We start from the raw sequence: 21273 nt of genomic DNA, 5'->3' as shown, positions 1-21273 counted from the left end.
ATGAAGAGCTAGTTGTGTTTCACAAGAACAATATTTTCTGAATCTGTGTTGGCTATTGCCAGTAAATCATTTTCTGTGAGGTGATTCATAATGTTCGAGCACAGTTTACATTCCAGAATCCCACCTCAAATTGATGTTAGTGATATGGATCCATAATTCTGTGGATTACTCATATTTCGAGTCTTGGTTATTGCTGCGACTTGTGTAACTTTCCAGTCTCTGAGTACAGATCTTTCTCTGAGCAAGTGGTTGTATATGATTAATGATTATGGAGCTGTTGTATCAGCATACTGTGAAAGAAACCTGACTAATGTACAGTATGGACCATGAGCCTTGCCTTTCTTAAGTGTTTTAAGCTGCTTCACCACACCAAGGATATTTACTTCTAAGTTACTCATATTGACAGTTATTCCTGATTCAAATTCTGGAATATTTATTTTGCCTCCTCAGAAAAAAGAAGGCATTCAGTATGATTTTGGACAACATTATATGCTTACCACTGACTTTAAACATATATTTTTGCTGAAATATCGGGGGTAGAGTGTAGTCACCACCAACTATAATTGTATGAGTGTGGTACCCAACTGAATTAACACTCAAGTTTTCTTTGAGTTGTTCAGAAACTGTATCATTTGAGTAGGAGGGTTAATAAAAGGCAGCAATTATTAATTTATACCAGTTGTGAAGTATAACCTCTACCCACACTAACTCACAGAAACTATCTGTTTCAATTCCACTACAAGGTAGACTACTTCTGGCAGCAAAAAACCTCCACCATCAACTGTGTTTAATATATTCTTTCTGAACATCATTAGGTTCTTTGTAAAAATTTCAGCTGAACTTATTTCTGGCTTTAGCCAGCCTGTGACAATTTGAGATTCAGTGGTTTCTATTAGCCCTTGTAACTCTAGTTCTTTTGCAACACAGCTATGACAGTTTACAACTAGAATATTGATTATTCCTAAGTCCACCCTCTTACTGTGTTTGACCTGCACCCTTTGAAACTCTAGCACTTTCTGCATGTTCCCAGGACCTTCTAACCTAAAATGCCACCCAGTCCCTTTGCCACCTCTCTAGCTGCTTCTTGCATGTAGTGATCTCCTGACCTATTTGAAAGAACCTGGAAACACACCACACAATCATGCAAATTGAGGAATCTGCAACCTACGTGGTCACAGAACTGAGCCTCTGATTCAGACCCTCCACTCAGTTATGTACCAAAGGACCACAGTCGGTTCTGTTGATGATACTACAGATGGTGAGCTCTGCCTTCACCTCACAAGCAAGACTAACAGTCTTCACTACTTCAGCTATCTGCTTGGCACCAGAGAGAATTTCTTCCAGTTGAAAGCGACACACATTGTTAGTATCAACATGAGCCACCACCTGCAGTTGCCTACAGCCTGTGCTCTTCATGGCACCCAGAAGCATCCATTCCACATTTGAAATGATTCCTCCCAGTATGCACAGAGAGTTCACATTGGATTCCATCCCCTCCTTTGCGCACATATCCCTAAGGGGTGCCATTATCTGCTTAACATTGGAGTTCCCAACTACCACCCTCTGTGAATTCCTGGTTCTTGCAGGCTGGGGGGATTCCTCTAGAACAGTGTGAGTAACTTGCTCATGGACTTTGCCAGCCACACACAGTACCTAAAACCTGTTTGTCAGATGAACTGGGGAATCCCTCCCATCAGCCTCTCAAAATTTTCACTGCTAGTGAAACCTTGGAATGACCTCCCACTCAACCACAGGTGAGGAATCAACTTTAGTGCGGGCAGTACCAAGAGTGGCCACAATGGTCGGCCGATTGGGGAACACATGGGTCATGCTGAATGTCCTTCCAATCGCAGCATCCATTCACCCACAATGATGTCCATTGGTAACAGCCTTTAGCTGCATGACCAAAGCCAATGCCGCCTGGAGCTGTGAGTGAAGTCTCATCAACTCAGTTCACATCTGAACACAGCAGTCACAGTTGCTATACTTACTAAAAACAGCCTGATAAATACACAGACATGCATGAAATATAGGTGTTGAAGCTATGGAACACTGATAAAATGAGAAGCTGTGTCAGTTCACAGTACTTTAATGGGCTGATGCTAGGAGAGCTGTCACTTGATGGGGGATATAACTACTACAAGTGGCTCCTGAAACACAAAAACAAATGCCTGGCATGATGCAAACAGCAGTTCTGTGTGCTACCACAGTTAATAATGTGTGGGACTGTGCCTGATAAATAAACATTCAGAAAATATAGGAGTTGAAACTAAAGAACGCTGATGAAATTTAAAATAAGTCACTTCTTATGAGAAGCCATGTGAACTCACAGTACTCATAAATATAATTCACAAACAGATGGTGAACTCACCTTTATCTGCAGCAGGAACACAGGCCCTCTCTCACTGACGCTCTAGCTGACAATCAAGAATTGCTCATAACAAGTGTCTTGTGTAGACGCCGTTTTGATATCACACTATGCCTGTGCCATCTGTAGAATTGTTTGAAACGTCACACATATGCAGAAGAAGCATCAAATTTGAAGCACATGAAAGGTCATTTTCCTAAATGCATTAATAGCTGCAAAAATAATTATATTATCTTTATAAATAATAAAATGTACTGAATGGCACTCATTAATACAGGTTCAGGTATGTAGACAATGTACTGTTTATGTGGACAGGCACTATGACAAAAATTAATACGTGTTTTAATTGTGTAAACACTTAACACTAAAATATTAGCTGCACCATTGATGTGGGTAACAAAACCATAAATGTCTCACTGATTAACATTGATATCAGTGCACTGGTATGTTGTTTTAAAATCTAAATGCCAACAAATAGTATGTTGATAACTCTCAGTGGCCAACAGCACACAAACAGGCAACTTTCTACCTTAGGGTACTTCACCTCATTGCTATTTCAATGTCCAGAGTAGATTTTCAAAGTTAGGTACCATAATATCCAGCAATGGCTGTAATCTTTTTCTGATACACTATGTTGTTATATATATATTTAATATAAACACAGGTTTATTCCCTTTTTCTATCCGTCCTCTGCATTTCTATCCAATGTCTACAGAAAGTGGTGTAGCATACTACACTTAAAATAAATATACCAAAATATGGCCAAAATGTTACAACCCTGCCACATAAAATATCATGCTAAAATCTTAAAATATGCTCTTCAGGTATTCTGTTCTCAAAGACTTCAACATATTACATCAATAAAATGCAACTTATGTGCATACAGACATACGATAACAGTAATTACATGTACCATAATTTGTATAATGTTGCTATGTATAGCTGTACAACATAAGCTGTTATTTTTGGGGCTTTCAGTCTGAAATACAGCTCTCCATTCTATGGTAGTTACACATCAGTACACATATTTTTGACTGGTTTTTTATTGATCCATCTTTATCATACAACACAAATTGTACAATCAGTTTTGAACATGAGGCTACCACTATATTTAGAATCACCAAAATGATGGGAAAGCAATTAGGTAGATGTGCTCATAATATAATTTTATCCGTAACTGATGGACTGGCCAAAATAAAGATATAGTAATATATAGTACTGGAAAAATAGTAGGCAAATTAAAATTAGGTACCTATTCTTACAGTTACCAAGTGGCAACAGGAGAAAAAAATGTATAAAAGATTTGAAAATATATGAGCTTTAGCAGTCAGGGTTCCTGCTTCTGGCAGGAGGGCAGGTGGGAAAGGAAGAAGGATGAAGGAAAAGGACTGGTGAGGTTTAAGAAATGGGCAGTGTTATACAAAAGTGACCCAGAATCCTGGGTCAAGGGAGACTTCAGATGATTTCATAGGTTTCCTGTAGAACTGAAAAAAAGTGATTAACACTAAATCTTCAAATCTAAGTTGAAAGGTTTTGCTGTGACACACCATTTCTGTTCTGTACACCTGTTCAGTTCTGTACAGCTGCTTATCCATATTTGCTCTCACAATCTTTTTCATGTTATTTTAATTGATGTGTTTATAGATTTTCTAATGAGCTTTTTGCTAATTGACTTCTTCCATGACCAAATAGCTTAGGCTCACATGTTTCCATGGATCCCAATTAAAAATAATAAAATAAATAACCAATATTCTCATGTCAGGCAAACAAGAAATGAAAGCTGACTATTGGAAGGATTCAAGATCTGCAAACATGTGGCATACACTCACATTATTGAATACAGCTTGATCTTTCCCCTCTCTTGGTCTTTACCTAACTTTCTCATTTGTCCATGCTTCCAACACTGTCTGGCACATTATACCAAAACAATACATATGGTATTTATTTTATTATCCTTTTCAGTGTAAAATGAAATTTTGTTTGGTATTACCATGATTTGAAGCTATATTGTAATTTGATTTGCCAAGTCCAAACTTCTACCATTCCTCCTTTCACATTTATTTGCACATGGTATTGATGTTTTTTGCAATGTCATGTTTACACTGTTGAAGGTGATTTTATATTCTGATTGTTAAGGCTTGTTAACACCTCTGATGAATGTAATTAGCTATTTTCTTGAACCTCAAAAACTGAGTTGCAAGATTATATTATATATTATATACCATGCTGAGTTTGGATATTCATTGATAATCACACAAAGTAGGAAATAGGTGGTACTCAGAGTAATATGGAACTGATGTTGTACTTCTTTGCTTCAAACACAATCTACTGTGTAAATTCTTCTTCGTTTGTGTGCCCATAGTGTCTGTTAATGCTTTACAATTGTTGAAGGTGTATAAAGTCTGTCCTTGCAACTACAAAAAACCCACATTTTTTGGTAGTTTCAAAGACAGATTGTATGTGCCTTTAATAATCAGTTATGTGTTGGTTTGGAAGAACAGTAATTGACTAATGTAATCTCATACAAATTGTTTCTTCTATGTCTAACACAGGAAGCTACACTGGAAGAAGTAAGTTTATCTCATTTTTGACTTATTTTTTGTTGTCTTACTTACTACAAAATGTAATGCATGGATGAAGATAAATGCAAATAGTTGGGAAACAGTTGAATTCTGCGTTCATCAGTCATTAGTCATTGTCAGTTCTCTACCAACAATGATTTCCTTAATAACACTGCTGAAGTAGTGTATGCATTTTTGTTATATTTCTGTTTAACTGATATTTGAGACTGATATTTATATCTTATTTTTCTTATTTGTGTTTGTATAAACTGTCCAATCTGTTTATCTTTTAACTTATATGTAGACGGTATAAATTACACTGACTAAAATTACATAAACAAGATTTCCATTTTAATTTAATAGTACAAGTCATTTTTTAAAACTGATTAGATCTGTATTTTAAATCCCAGTAGAACCATCTTCATTATCATTTGTTGCTGACATCATAAAGAGAACTTTTGGGATGTGGAATTTCTCAAGAAATACTTAAATAGAGTGCCATATCTATCATGAACTTTTTCTACACACTGCATTAACTCTTGACTCTCCATAATACAATCTTACTCTTTTTTTCTACCTGCACTTGTATATAATGGTTAATTAATTCCTTACTTTATTCACAAAAATGCACTTATCTTTCATAATACATTTCCTTCTGTTACATCATAAATACAAGGGTTGGAACTTAAATAGCGGCAACTATTTATTCACAACCGATACAAAAGAGTTACATGTTTGCCCCTGTTACTGTCCTTCAAAGTAGTCACCAAAGTTGTGCAGAACCCATTGCCAATGATATGGAAGGCATAGTATACCATTGGCAGAGCCTGTTCTGTTGATGGTGCGAATGGAGTGATCTACTGCCTGTCGAATCTCTGGAACAGTTCTGAAGCGAATACCATGAAATGGTTCCTTCATCTTCAGAATCAAATCAAAGTCACAATGACCCTAAGTCTGGGGAGTATGGTGGATGGTACAGTACTTCCCACTGCCATCGGCCAAACAGAGCAGCCACAGCTTGCGCTGTATGCGCCTGCGCATTGTCATGCAAAATGATGGGTTGGTTGTGCAGAAAGAGTTGCTGCTTCTTTTGCAAAGCTGGTCACAGGTGATGCTTTGAAAATGATCAGTAATACTGTGCATTGATGGTCTGCCGTGGAGGAACGTAAAGTGTTACGATAACACCATCACAGTCGTACACAAGAATCACCATAACCTTAGACCGTTCCATATGCACCATCAACAGAACAGGCTCTGCTAACAGTATACTATGCCTTCCACATTGCTGGCAATGGGTTCTATACAATGCTGGTGACTACTTTGAAGGACAGTAACAGGTGATAGCATGTAACTCTTTTGTATCGGTTGTGAATAAATAGTTGCCACTATTTAAATTCCAACCCTTGTATATTGCTTATGAAGTATGATAAGCCAACACACATGTACATAAGCGTCTGCACATGAAAATGTGTTAAATCAGTTGAAATATTTATTTAGAAATGTTCCATTCACAGTTATGCCTTTAGAGTAAACTTTTGTTGAAGCTCAGTGGATATCAGACAACACAGAATGAGCTGGAGTGAAGAGTGACTATTGGGGAGTGTAGACTAATGTTCAGAGCATCTGTGGAAGCAGTAAAACTCAATGAATGGTTCTGAATGTACTGAGGGGAACAAGACCAGTTCAATGCAGTGAAAAAGAGGGTCATTACCTTTGAGCATATGAAGGTCATCCTGTGATGCAAATAGATTTTATGGCTGTATTGTTACATACTGTCCTACTAGTTTACTTACGGTCATCCTATCTGCAAGGAATTCAAGCCACATTTGTCACTGAAATATTGTTATGACAGTCAGGGGCCATGAATGTATCCACAATCATGGCAAAAATTCACTTTGATATGATGCAGGCCTTGTGTAAAATATCTTCTTCAATATTATAATGTATGAATATTAAGAAGAACACAAACGTGTGTGGAATTAAATTTCTGTGGATACATGTGATCAAATATTCATGTGGTACACAATCCTTATCTAGAAATTTGGTAAAATTTTTCGCTACCTGTTCTTGGATTCTCATCACAAAAATATCTCTTTAATATTGTAGTACCTATTACTTCTGTTTATCTTTGTTTTAGGCTGTTTGATGATTGCTATTGATTATAAAATGGGTTGATGATGAGATTTCAAAATAAACATAAATTCTGACATTTAAATGAGGATGTTTTGAGAGTTTATAGAGTTTATTTGTCAGTTTTTCTCAGTATTTCAGTCACATGTGTTGTCACCATTACAGTCAACATTGCCACTAACATAATCAGTTCCTCGTGGTTGGATTGGAGGATCTTTCATTCTCATTGTCTCAATTTGTCATTGTTTTTCCTGTGTGCTTTGCTTCCTGTCTCATTACTACTGAATGATAGGAACCTGTGGCAAAAGAAGGGAAAAGGTTGAACTGATAGACTGAAATTGAAGATCTGTTCATGAAATCAGTACACTTAATATGTTTCTTCCTTTTTATTTATAAATTAAAAACAGTTGTTTTTTTTACTAACCATAAGTAAACTTTCTGCCCAACCATTTTTAATCATGAGTAGCAAAATGTAGATATATATTGTATACACCATATTGACAGAACGATCACTGAAGGTGTTTTGTAAATGAAATCAAAACAAGACTGGTAAAGCACACTTTTAAATGGTCTTATGCTTAAGATGGGAAAAACTATAGTAATTGACAATGATTATAGTTGTACTTGATTATAAGTACGTATGATAATAGGATTTACTTTACAACCATTACTGTACAGGACAGACATGTATAATTACTTTTAATGAAATTGCCTTTAAGTTTTAAAAAAATCATCTATGGTGATACTTCTTATATCTCAACATATCTCATAAGCTCGTCATTATGTTAAATCCTAATCTTCCTTCCATTCTTTATCACTTTCACACTCTATCATTTAACCACACCTGATGACATACTCTTATTAACCTCAGACAGTCAGAAAACCATTTAGTCTATTTTATGAAAATAAACCCATATTTTTAAGATCTCAGGAGCTGAAAAAAAATAATTTTTTGCAATCTTGCAGTTTCCTGGTAAGTTTCCTTGTGGATGCAAGGGGAGGAGCAATGCGTGGTTGCCGCCACAGTGGCGTGAGAGTCATTGTTCCACCACGGCGGGCAGCAATGCCAACACGTGTCACTTGCCGCTATTTGAAGAGGGACAAATTGACACATCCACCACCTTTAATGGAAGGAGAGGCATTGGCAAGTCGAATTCTAGAGCTGGGTCCAGTTGGTGCAAAATTTTTAGGGTGAGCGGACAAATCTACATTTTATTTGTTACAGTCACACAGTAAAAACACTAATTTAATGAAATTATGTATACAGATAACAAATATGTAAATCTGATGTGCTAATGAATTAAGGTGCTGATGAAAAAATGGATAGTGAACTCCAGGTGATTGATAGGGCATATTAGTTCAGTTTATGGAATTTTTGGCTTTTTGTCTATAGTTTGCCAGTGTGTTCTATCAAAACTATTGACATAATTTTTGTAAGCTGCCTACTAATGTATTAATTGACTCTGTAAGCAATTTAAATAGGAAAAACACCAATGTTAGTGCAGAAAACTTCCTATAAAATAATCTGATGTGTGTGTGTTTGTGTTTTTGTTAGTTTGTTTTGTTGTTGTGAAAAATAAATATTTCTGCAGCCATTTTGACAAGTAACAGTTGCTTTGTTATCTAACTATACTTACAAAACATCTGTTCATCAGCACAATCAGAAAATCACTGACAAGAGATAGCACCAAGAAACAGAAATATAAATATAAGGATAAGTTGATTACTACAACACAGTTATTGAGTTCCTCACACTTAAACAGTTATTCCATGGCTTTCTCACTATGTAATGACAGAATGAAGAATCTTTTAGAAACTGGCTGTATTATGTAAACTGTGCAAATAATGTATACTATACATGCTACTGAAACTGCTAGAAGTCTTTAAACAGAAACCAGAATGTGGCTGCATAGGCCCACACTTATTTCCTTAGATGACATTTTGAATCTGGCAGATTTGATGATATCTTCTTAATATTATGAAGGATCCATAAAAAACAACCTAAAAATATAAATTGTACCCTGCTTGTCACAAGATGACAGATTTCCCAGTAGTATACAATGATTTCATGAGGAATCAGAATGAGGAATGCATTCACTTGGTTTCTGTTATTTAACACAGGAACAGAAATAACCTTTAACATTGTTTAAAACAGAACTGGTTTAATATCTATACTACCAAAAACTCTTGTACTTCTTTATAGCTATAAGCATCATATATTCTAAATAAATTGTTTCCACTTTTTTTACTAATAATATCTCATCATCTATAAAACTAAGTTTTGGAAGCCATTAACAAAAAAAAAGAAAAAGGCCCTAGTAGGAACCTTTTGTGGTCTCCTGAAAGCTTTTGAAAAAGGCAGAATATTATAGCTCAATTGCAGTGTGCCCCAAGACTCTGTTTGAGGTCCACTGCTATTTTATTTATTTTTTTTTTTTATTTGGTCCTGTGACATCTTGTTTGGATATAGGACAAGTCAAAATACGATGCAGAGATAACATTACAAATTTTTCATGTAAGGACAACAGAGAAATTAACCATGATTTCACACTCAGCCTAAGTAACATTTACTACATGTATAATTGATATCCCACAAATGAGTTCTATAGACAATACAGTTGGTCAATACATACATATGAACACATTTATAGCTAAAGGCAACACAGAAATTAATCATTATTGTATATTTTGAATGAGTGTAAGAATTTTTTCATCAGACTGAAGATTTTTATGCTAGCTTTAACCCAGCACTTATCCCCAGATTGTTTTGATCTACAATTCTTAAGTTTTCCTTTGTCTGAGACCACATGTAGATTTGTGTGTCGCTTTGAAGTTCTAGATTTTACTGTTTGTGTTGCTTGTGCTTAATATTTAATTACTCTTTTGTATTGTGATGTATTGAGAAATTTTGAACATTTACAAGGGCTGTGATAAACTCATACTGCTATTATCAATTGTAGGCTTAAATTTAATTGTGCTCTTTTAAAATTTTTGAGAACAGTAGGCCTGTCCTCATTTAAAACAGCCATTTTCTAATTTCATTGTAAAATTACGTGAGAAATAGCTTATTTTTGAGAATTTTTGGACGCTTAAGAAACTAAATCCATAACTTACAAGTATTTTGGATATATAACTTAATTCATAGCAAATCAGCATTTGTGGTTCACAGTTCCACTAAAGAATGCATCATGTCTGAATTTTATTGTAAATCACTGCAAATAAACATGTGTTTTTGAGAATTTTCAGAATCACCATTGTCCTTTGCATAATCTATGAGAAATTTGCAATAAATTGGCGTTTGTGATTTAGATACTGTACCAGATATTGTTACTAACATATTATGTTGCATCTGGTTTTTACTTAAAGAAGAGTAGCCCTATATATTATCTGCATTTATCTTATATTAACCCTGTTTTTGAGCTTGATAACAACTGTAATTAATGTCAAAACATTTTAGGAAACTAGTAATTTTTACAGCAGGTTTCTGTATTGCCTTAATAGAAATCTTGTTTTGCATATTTGCTTCAATTCTTATTGGAATTAGGAAGTTTTTAAACCAACAGATTAAAAGGTACTAGTGGGCTTAACATAAAGTTATTTGTTCATTACTATGTAACACATTGCACCAGCCAAAAGGTGGCCACACTGTGAATGCTGTTCTCGAACACAGGATGAGTTAGTTGACATTAGCAAGCAGCTGGAAATTACCCTGGCTACTGTCAAACAATTGGCAGCTGCTGCAAATTGGTGCCTTGGAAGAGTTCCCAAGTGTCATGTACCTGTGATACTGGTACCAGAGGTACCCCAAGTACTATCCTCTCCTATGCATCCTGTCTCCTCTGCAGAAAGCAGCGATCTGTCACTCATCCACTTGACTGTGAGTGGCATGTCAGTGGTAGATCTAGCGTCCTGTATGGGGTGAACAGGACCAGGGGGGACTCAGGGTGTTGTATTGATTCCCCTAACCAACAAGTTTGAAGTGCTGTTTTTCACTGAAACTGAGTCAAAAGCACTCACTTCACATGTTTTGGTAACCCCTGTTTTGTCCGGTGTCAAGAGGGGGCAAACACATAAGAGTAGGGGTCTATTAATCATAGGCAGTTCAAATGTATGGTGAATAATGGTGCCCCTTAGGGAAGTGGCAGCAAGGAACAGGAAAGGAGACCAGGTGCACTCAGTGTGTCTGCTTGGTGGCCTCATTCTACATGTTGAAGAGACTATTCCAGCAGCCATTGAAGGAACAGGGTGCAACCAACTGCAGATTGTGGTGCACATTGTAACAGATGATGTCTGGCATATCGGCTTCAAGGTCATACTTGAGTCATTCCAGTGACTGGCAGAGAAGGTTGAGAAGACCAGGCTTGTGCCTGTAGTTTCAATGAAGCTCACAATCTACAGTATTTTCCCCTGAACTGATCATGAACCTTTGGTTCTCAGTCAAGTGGAAATACTAAACCAGAGACTTTGAAGGTTCTGCGACAAGCTATAATGTGACTTTCTGGAGTTGTGCCATAGGGTTGAGAACTGTAGGGTCCCTCAAAATGGGTCAGGTATGCACTACACATCAGATGCTGCTACTCAGGTAGCTGTCAGTGTTTGGTGTGTACACAAGAGTTTTTTTGATTAGGCGACTCACCATCCAATCCAGACAATGATAGCTGTAGGAAACCTGAGAGTATCAGTGTAAGATCTAATGAAATGCCTCCCACAGGTGAAAGTATTAAAATTCTAATGTAAACTGCTGAAACATTTGCAATAAAGTGCCAGAGTTTGAAGTGTTCATGAAATACTGTGAATCTCAAATAATCGTGAGTACAGGAAGCTGATTGGAATCTGTAATTGATAGCAGTGTGATTTTTGGGGAAAATTTAAGTGTATATTGAAAGGATAGGAAAGTGGTAAATGGATGTGGAGGTGGTGTATTTAAATCCACTAAGATGGCAATTGGAGCTACATGTGAGGTTGTTTGGGCAAGACTCAGTATTATGGGTCGGCATAAAATGATAACTGTATCCTTCTATCATCCACCAGACCCATCTCCTGATGTAACCAAAACCTTTAGAGAAAACCTCAGTTCACTTGTACATAAGTTCTAGAGTGTAATCATTGGTGGATATTTTAATCATCCAACAATCAACTGGGAAAATTACAGTTTTGTTAGTGACGGGTGTGATAAGGTATCCTGTGAAACATTATGAAAAGTTTCCTCTCAAAGCTTCCTAAAACAGACAGTGAGGAACCCCACTCATGATGGAAATATATTGGATTGAATGACAACAAGTAGACCTGACCTCTTTGATGATGTCCAAATCAAAACTGATATCAGTGGCCATAATGTGGTTGTGGCAACAATGATTACTAAAGTACAAAGGACAACTAAAAGAAGCAGAAATACATATACATTCAGTAAACTAGATAAAAAATCAGTAGTGTCATCTCTCAGTCAGGAATTTGCAACTTTCAGCACGGGGCAGGAGCATGTAGAGGAACTTGCGAGAAGCCCCTATTCATAATAAACCTCCAGAAGTGTCTCAGTATAGCTGGTGAGTCTGTAGATGGTCATATAAGGGGCATACAATATTATTAAGCCAGACCATCCTTGAACTGACTTAGTGAGCTACCTCAGTATTCTTCCTACCTGTTATGTGGAGATGCTGTCATAGTTTTAAGTCCCCTTGCAGAGCCACAGCAGCACTACTGTCTATGTTTTAGATAATGAAATAGGAAGAAATCCCTCCCCCTCCCTCTCATGCAAATAAATTTTTACACAGGTTGCAATTATGGTGTTTTTGTTTAAGAAATACCATAAAATGAACTTGTACACACTGATTATAAGCTAAATATTAATGGTATGAGAGCATGGTATACTGCACGACTAGATCAAAAGGCATTCTACTGACTACTGCTGACTATGTCAGGCAGTCTGTAACTTGAGTATACAATTGGTATAGTTTGTATAAGATCATACATCTTTGGCTATGTCAAAGTTATTCATTTATTTATTAATATCAACTTTTCCTGGCATTACTGAAAGATAGGATTTATGACCCGTAGACCACTCCTAACGTCTGACTGGCAAAAGCCAACTTTTGTTAGCAAATGTTTATTAATAATTACTTGATTCATGCCAGAATGAATGTACGTTCCCTAGATATCTCTTTGCTGATGTCACAAGTTATTTCCACATCGGCACCTCACCCCACTTGCTCTGAAAGAGCCAGATGGCCAACCACCTCTGCTAGCCAGCGTGGGAACCTACCATTCGTTCCTTACTCCATACATTGTGCAGCTCTGATACATTCACTTCACATATGTGAATTAACAAAACTGGAAATAAATTCAAGTGCACTATTATTGCAAACAAGAGTTACCTTACAAGCTATGGCTCAAGTTTAAAGGAATAGTTGACCATGCAATATATAGATACATTCCCAGTAGAACAGTTTGTAATGGGAGGAAATGTCCATGGTACACAGGCACTGTTAAGTGTAATGGGAGGAAATGTCCATGGTACACAGGCACTGTTAAGAAACTTCTAAGAAAGTGATTACTGCATAATAGGTGTAAAACAAAGCATATGGCTATAGATAGAGAGATGCTGAATGAAATGCCTTTGGCTACCAAGAGAGCAATGTGTGGTGCCTTCAATGACAACTGTAGCAGAATACTGACAAATGATATTTCACAAAATCCAAAAACTTCTGGTCATATGTAAGGTCTGTTAGCAGCACCAAAGTTAGTGTCCAGTTCCTAGTGGATGAGACAGGAACTGAAATTGAGGATAGAAAAGCAAAAGCTGAAATCCTTAACTCCAGTTTCAAATGTTCCTTTACAAAGGAAAACCTATGAGAATTGCCACAATTTAATCCTTGTACCACTGAAAAGATGAATGAAATAAGTATTAATGTCAGAGGTGTTGGGAAACAACTGAAATTGTTTAAACTGAACAAAGCTCCATTGTGTGATAGAATCCCTATCAGATTGCACACTGAATTTGCAACTGAGTTAGCCTCTCTCCAAACTAAAATCTGCTGTAGATCCCTCGAACAAAAAACCATGTCCAGTTGTTGGAAAAAAGTGCAAGTCATACCTGTCTACAAGAAGGGGAGTAGAAGTGATCGACAAAACTACTGTCCAATACTCTTGACATCAGTTTGTTGTAGAATCTTAGAACATGTTCTGAACTCGAACATAATGAGTTATCTTGAAGAGAATACTACCTTAACGCCAGCCAGCATGGATTCTGAAAACACTGATCGTGTGAAACCCAACTCACACTATACTCACTTGACATACTGAAAGGTTTGGATCAAGGTACTAAGTTAGATGCAGTATTTTGTGATTTCACAAAAGCATTTGACTCAGTACCACACCTGCACTTATTGTCAAAAGTATGGCCATATGGAGTATCAAGTGAAATTCGTGAATAGGTTGAAGACATGTTGGTAGGGAGGATGCAGCATGTTATCTTGGATGGGGAGCCATCATCAGATGTAGAAGTAACTACAGGTATGCCCCAGGGAAGGGTGTTGGGACCCTTGCTCTTGATTTTGTATGTTAATGACCTTGCAGACTATATTAATAGTAACCTCAGACTTTTTGCATCTATAGTTAAGCACTGTCTGAAGGAAGCTGCATAAATATTCAGTCAGATCTTGATAAGACTTCAAAGTGTTCTTCAGAAAAGTGAAACTGTATGCTTCACAAAATGAAACAATGCAGTATCCTATGATCATAATATCAGTGTGTCACTATTGGCATCAGCCAACTCATACAAATACCTGGGTGTAGCACTTTATAGGAAGATGAAATGGAATGATCACATAGGATGTCATGGGCAAAGCAGGTGGTAGACTTCAGTTTATTGGTAGATTACTGGGGAATTGCAATCAGTCTACAAAAGTGACTGCTTGCAAATCACTCGTTTGACCAGTTCTAGAATATTGCTCAAGTGTGTGGGACCCATACCAAATGGGACTGACATGGGATATAGAATGTACACAGAGAAGGGCAACATGAATAGTCACAGGTTTGTTTCATCCATGGGAGAGTGCCACGGAGATACTGAAGAAACTGAACGAGAAGACTCTTGAAGATAGACTGAAACTATCCTGAGAAAGTCTATTAACAAAGTTTCAGGAACCATCTAGGGATCTTCTACAATTCCCTATGTATTGCTCACATAATAATCATGAGGATAAGGTTAGAATAATTACCACACATACAGAGGCATTCAAACAATCATTCTTGCGCACTCCATACCTGAATGGAGCAGGAAGAAACCCTAATAACTGGTACAATAGGATGTGTAGATGTAGGAAAGGTTATGTCAAAATAATACTTATATGTACCAAGAAAGTTATTGAACATTTTATTTGTATGCATCTCTTTGTTCACTTCATCCCCTGTGTCTCAGCTTAGTAAGTAGTGGAAGTGTGTAATGTTACTGTCACTGAAGTCCCTACACACACTTACTTATTTTTATAGTTGTTCTTTTTGCTGAAAATAGCTCCAGTATTACCAACAGAGCCTCATGATCACTCTAGTCCATATTTATTACTTTACTGTTATATGGGTAGTAGGTTTCTTGGATGAACATTTGGTTTAGGACACCTTCATTGTTTGAAAAGATTCTTGTTGATATATTTGCAGTGAGGATTAGGTTGATACTCTTTGTCATGCATGGTATCTTGTCTCTGTGATTTGATGGTTTCAAAAAATCTGTGTTGAAGTCACCACATATGATCCTGTTTTTAGTTGGCTCTGACGTATTTAAGAACATTTTCAGGTTACAAAGGTAATCTTCAAAATTTCTGTCGGGGGATCTGTATACAGTGACAATCACTAGGTTGAAGTCAGAAAGTTCAATGGTTGTTATTTCAAGATCATTTTCCTTTATCAAATCAGGAAGAGTTTGGATTGCTCTATGCTTTAAATTCTGCTTTACATGTTTGTAAAAAGATCTGCAGAATTAATTGCCTTGGAGGAAAAGAGGAATATTTGCAGTATCAATTTGCTCTTTCCCTTGCCAGTGTTCAGCTATGCAGATTACATCGACATTTAGGTTGGATCCTAATATTACTTAAAGGTCTTGTAATTTGTTTGTTAAGGATTTAATATTGTGACACATTGTATTTAAATATGGAAAGCTGATTTCGTGTTGTTTACTATTGCTATTGCTTTTATTAATTTCTTCTGATGAATAACTTACCTTAGATATGGTCATGTCTCTGTTTATCTTGTTGACTTCCTCCTTCTCTTTCTGGTTTCCTCTAAAAAATTGTTTAGATTGTTTGGAGACATTGGTTTCTGTCTGCTCTCTGAAATTCTTTTAGTTGACAGTGCAGGTTCTGCTAATGCTGGAGTTGGATCCGCTACTGTTACAAATGGTTCTGCTGCTACTGCTGCTGGTATCAGAGTTGGCTCTTCTGTTGATGGAGCTGCTGCTGCTTTTGTTGATGTTTCTGTTACTGTTCCTGATGCTTTTACTACTTTCAGGAAAAAAATTTCTGAAGCTGTTTGTTTTAAAGCTAATGGAGATTAGCTGTTCATCACAAACTGGTCCTCTTCACATACAATATCTGGCTCTTCTTTTTGTGTTCCTTCCATGGCAGGTATATTTACTGAGTATTTATGCTTGGAAGAATGGAATAGTTGTGGATAATGGCATGTTGTCATTATGTTTGTTGACTCTGTCCAACATTTCATTGATTTTCCCATAGAAAAATTTCTTGCCCTTTTTGTTCAGACACATACCAGTCTCTCTTAAGAAAATCTCTACAAAAAAAGCTTGTATTTGGATACATTTTGCAAATTTTCTAAAACTGTGAATGGGCTACCCTAATTTTGATGTCTACACATGAAATGGGGATGAGATCATGTCTATATGGGATACCAGAAACAATCATATTATACTTCTTAGTATTTTCCAGAACGTTCTTTAAGTTGTGCATAGATTTCACTAACTCATTTTTGTATACATTGTTTGCACCTCTAATTAATATAATTTTATGATTTCCATTTTATTTATTTATTTATTTATTCCTGCATTGGAGCAGCTGGTTGTACATAACTGCAGGCTTTTAAATCATGATGGTTATTATCAATTTCTGCAAGACCATGTCATGGCTATCAGAATTGATATTTAGGCCTACCTCATTTTTTGTCCTGTTGGCAGTGTACAATGTTTTGGCCTAAATACTGGTGTTTCAGCAGGATCAGTAAGAAGTTAAATCATTTTCTCTAATATTTCAATAAACTTTCTGGCTGCTTTTGAGTCTCTGCGTGCTTCATTTTCCCCATTTCGTTCATGTTCAGCATTGTACATCTCTATGGTGACTTCTCGAGCATTACATTAATGATAACAGTCACACAAAAATATGTTATTGAGATTTAGTTTTGCAAAACAGCTTGAATGAAACCATATATGTTTTTTGGACATGTTCTATGTTCTAACACTGATTTTCAGCTTTTCACCACACAAATGGCTCTTCACTGATGCTGAAAGTTTGAAGCTTAAGGAGCAATTTTCTACAACCTGTATACATGCCACCATTTTTAATTATTTTCATTGATGACCTACTACTTTATCCTTATCAAAGATATGGTGCTACAATTCTCATTGACAAATTATTAGAAAACAATCTTGAATAAACTGTGAACAAAGTTTTCACTGAAATCTTAAACTGGTTTTCTTTTAAGGGTCTGTCACACAATGCAGTTAATACCAATCATATGAGGTTCCATAGACCACTAAGAAACCTTGAAGAGATTAACATAAAGTGCACAAACCAAGCTAAAGAGGAAGTTGAGGATACAAAATTCATGGGTGGATATATAGACAACAAATGCAGTTCGTCAATTCACATTCATCATCCTTTAAGAGACTCCACTCAGCACCATTTGTACTATGGGTTATTGCTTCAGTTGGTGAAACAGATACCTTTAAGTCTTCCTATCTTGGTTACTTTAATTCATTACTGTTGTATGCTATTATATTCTAGTGGAACCAACCTCTTCCAAAAGCATTTCCACTGCACAAAAAAAGTCATCAGAATAATGAGTGGTGTGCATCAAAGGCACTCTTGTTTCAAAATATAGGGAGTCTTAGCACCACCTCACAAAAGCAGTCTGCACATTGAACTGAAAATCTTCATCTTGTTCAAAAAGGAGTTTATTGCTGCAGCATTTTGCACTGTTCAGTGCTCTGCCACCACATATTAAATGTCTTCAAAAACAATAGCCCAATTTCAAGCAAATTCTCAAAGAGTATGTAACAGAGAACTCCTTTTATACAGTTAATTAATTTGTGAGACAAAATTAATGTCACTGGTAAACTTAAAATTGTGTTAGAACTAGCTTAAATTAATTTTACACCAGAAAATCTAATTTAAACATGATTGTAATGTACCTCTTAAGAACAGTGTAAACTACAAATGTCTGTATCATATTTTTCATCTTTTTTGTCACTGGTAAACTTACAATTGTTTCATAAAGTTTTAATCTATTTTATGTCAGGAATTCTATTTTCAACATAATTATGATATACCACTCAATTGTCCATATAATATTTTTCATCTTTTTTCTCTTCTTACATTTGCAGTAGAGTAGATGCAGGCAAATAGTGGCATACGGGCTACATGCAGCTCACTAATGGTTTTTGTGCAGCCTGCCAAGACCATCAGAATTTTTATGTAACAATTTATACTTTTTTGAAAATACAAAATTAACCAACCAATACATGCAATCCTTTTAATAGGTGTGGCCCTCTGCCAGCCTCTGCTTCCATAATGTGGCCCCCAAGCCAAAACTATTGCTCATCCCTGCAATAGAGCATCAATTATCAGAATGTCAGTCAACCGAATGACCACTTAACCACACTGTTACTCGCTTCCACATGCCGCCCTCTCTCCACTATGGTCTTGCCTACCATCTATCTCCCCCCACACCAATGCCAAGTTGCCACCAATAGCAAACTTTGCGCTCTGCTATGATCACTTGTGTCAGCTTTTTCGTGTAAAGTAAACTTCCAGTATAAAATGCCTAAATGTAAATGTGTTGACCTTTCTGTGAGAGATGAATATGAGATTAACAAAAGGTTAGAGAAATGTTGACCTACAACCAAGTTGTGTAATAAGTACAAGGTAGGTAAGTTCAAAATAATAGACCAAAAAAAAAAAAAAAAAAAAAAAAGGATGAGCATCAATAATTCTATATTTAAGCTTGATTCTATTGATGGATTGACAAGCCTCAGTGAAAAGATGTTATGAACAAGAATCTAGATGATGCCATTTACAAGTGGTTTACACAAAAAAAGATAACAAGCTCTAGTCCCATTCTATGTCAAAAGGCAATTAAATTTAAAGAAAATTTTGGAGGGTCATCAAATATTGAAGAGAGAAAGAGCTGGTTAATAACACCTTATTACAGCTCATGGATCAAGGTGCTATTCTGACTTTCAGACAGTATTACAGGAAAGAACTGTTGCATATGTTATTGTTAGAAAGAGAAGAGGAGGGAGAGGAGAGTCTGTTAAAAATCAGAAAAATAAGGATTTGAATAAGAGCAACACGGGGCAATGTACAGGAACAGAATTTGAAAAAATCCTGAATAAAATTTTGGGTATCATGGAAAGTTCTCAAAATCTAATTGAAAATGATGACTGGAATTATATGTTCAAAGTGCTCATATTCTAAAAGAACTCAATTTCCCTGTATGAGGTGATGAAGACATTCAAGAATTCATGAGTGTAATGGTGGAGATCCAGGGAACCAAATTATGCAGGATAGTGAAATAAAACCTCATCACCGAAAAAGCTGCGACTTCCAGCATCTCATCTACTAGTGGTCCAGAAAATGAAGATGAAAATATACCAGCTGCTTCAGAAGCATTTACATGTTTAGATACTGTGTTGCGATGGTTCGAAGCTCAGAATGAAAGTTACCAGCATCAGATAGTTGTCCTGAAAAATATCCACGATATTCCTACTCATAAGCTGGTAGGTTTCTTAGACAGACCAATATGAAGGCTGTACATGCTAAATGTATATGTGTTACTTAATTTATGTGTACTAGGTTGTACTATACACATTCTTACTTTACTGCTTTTTTAATAATAAAAGAGATTCACATTGTTATAAATATACATAGTTTTTATTGGTAAACTGGTAAATAACAGTATACCGTTTGATTATATGTATAAACTGGATTTTTGACCATAACTATTGTGAGTGTGAAAGAAACATGTATAGAAGATAGTAAAATATGCAAAATTATGCTCAGAGGTTTGCTATCTCATCTGGACCAAATAGAAATTAAACATATTGATTACAGATGTTTAAGTATTTTGACATGTTTCTGAAATTATGACAGAATATCCATAACAGAAAAAAACTCATGTAGTTTTTGTGACTTCATATACATATGAGAATTTTTTTTATTTCCTATGTAAATTATATAAATGTGAGGGTCATTACAAAAGTTATATAAACTATTTTTTGTCTTGAAAATGGCAACAAATTAAAAAATTCTGAAATATGCGAATGTAAGGTTAGTTCATATGTGAACTTTACATTTATGGTGATAGATGAACACACACACTGCCATAATGATATAGCACAAGAAAGATGATGAAAAACGTTTGTCATTGGAAATGTGTTTTACTGTCAGTTGCAACAGCACACAGTAGTACACTGCAAACTACATGCATTCCATGGCATCAGAAATCTTCCTAAGAATCCACTGTCATGTGATGTGATGCTAGATGGTAGTCTTTTCCAGGAGAATAAAGTGTGAAGAGAGTCTACAGTGTGAGTAAAGCAGCCATTCAGAATGGATGTTACCTGACTTAAAGAGCACTCTTACATAAAGATTACAGTTCACCATGGAGGGAATGAGCAAAAATGCTGCAAGGAGCTTGTTGAAGCAGTAGGAAATGCTGGTCTACTGCACCGAATGACTACTCCATAGGTAGATGCATTCAGGCATGGCAGAGCTGCAACAGGTGACATGCATCAATCTAGGTAGCTTGTCAGAGTACATATGGACTGTGCTCATGCCCAGACTGCCCAGTGCTTGGAGAACAACAGAAGATGAGTGCTGCAGGAATTACAGTGCCATACTGGTACTGAGAGGACAACAATCTACAGGATTTCACACAAAGAGCTACACATGTGTAAATTTGCTGCAAAATGAGTTCTTCATGCACTAAGTGGAG

The 21273-nt window shown here is 36.2% G+C and overlaps 1 protein-coding gene across 2 annotated transcripts in view; it reads left to right on the top strand.

Annotated features, from left to right (window-relative positions):
• Nucleotides 1-21273, top strand: part of LOC124722875 (ankyrin-3-like) — an 898463-nt gene that overhangs the window by 422754 nt on the left and 454436 nt on the right. For both annotated transcript variants that reach the window (XM_047248010.1, XM_047248011.1), the window contains exons 20-21: nt 4921-4938; nt 8026-8250. In XM_047248010.1, the coding sequence (XP_047103966.1) occupies nt 4921-4938; nt 8026-8250 (243 nt within the window). The remainder of the gene's footprint in view (nt 1-4920; nt 4939-8025; nt 8251-21273) is intronic.

This window comes from Schistocerca piceifrons, chromosome X (genome assembly GCF_021461385.2).
Source record: "Schistocerca piceifrons isolate TAMUIC-IGC-003096 chromosome X, iqSchPice1.1, whole genome shotgun sequence".
In the NCBI taxonomy this organism is placed as follows: domain Eukaryota; kingdom Metazoa; phylum Arthropoda; class Insecta; order Orthoptera; family Acrididae; genus Schistocerca; species Schistocerca piceifrons.
Note: the sequence above shows the minus strand (reverse complement) of the source record. Positions and strands in the feature narration are given on the sequence as shown.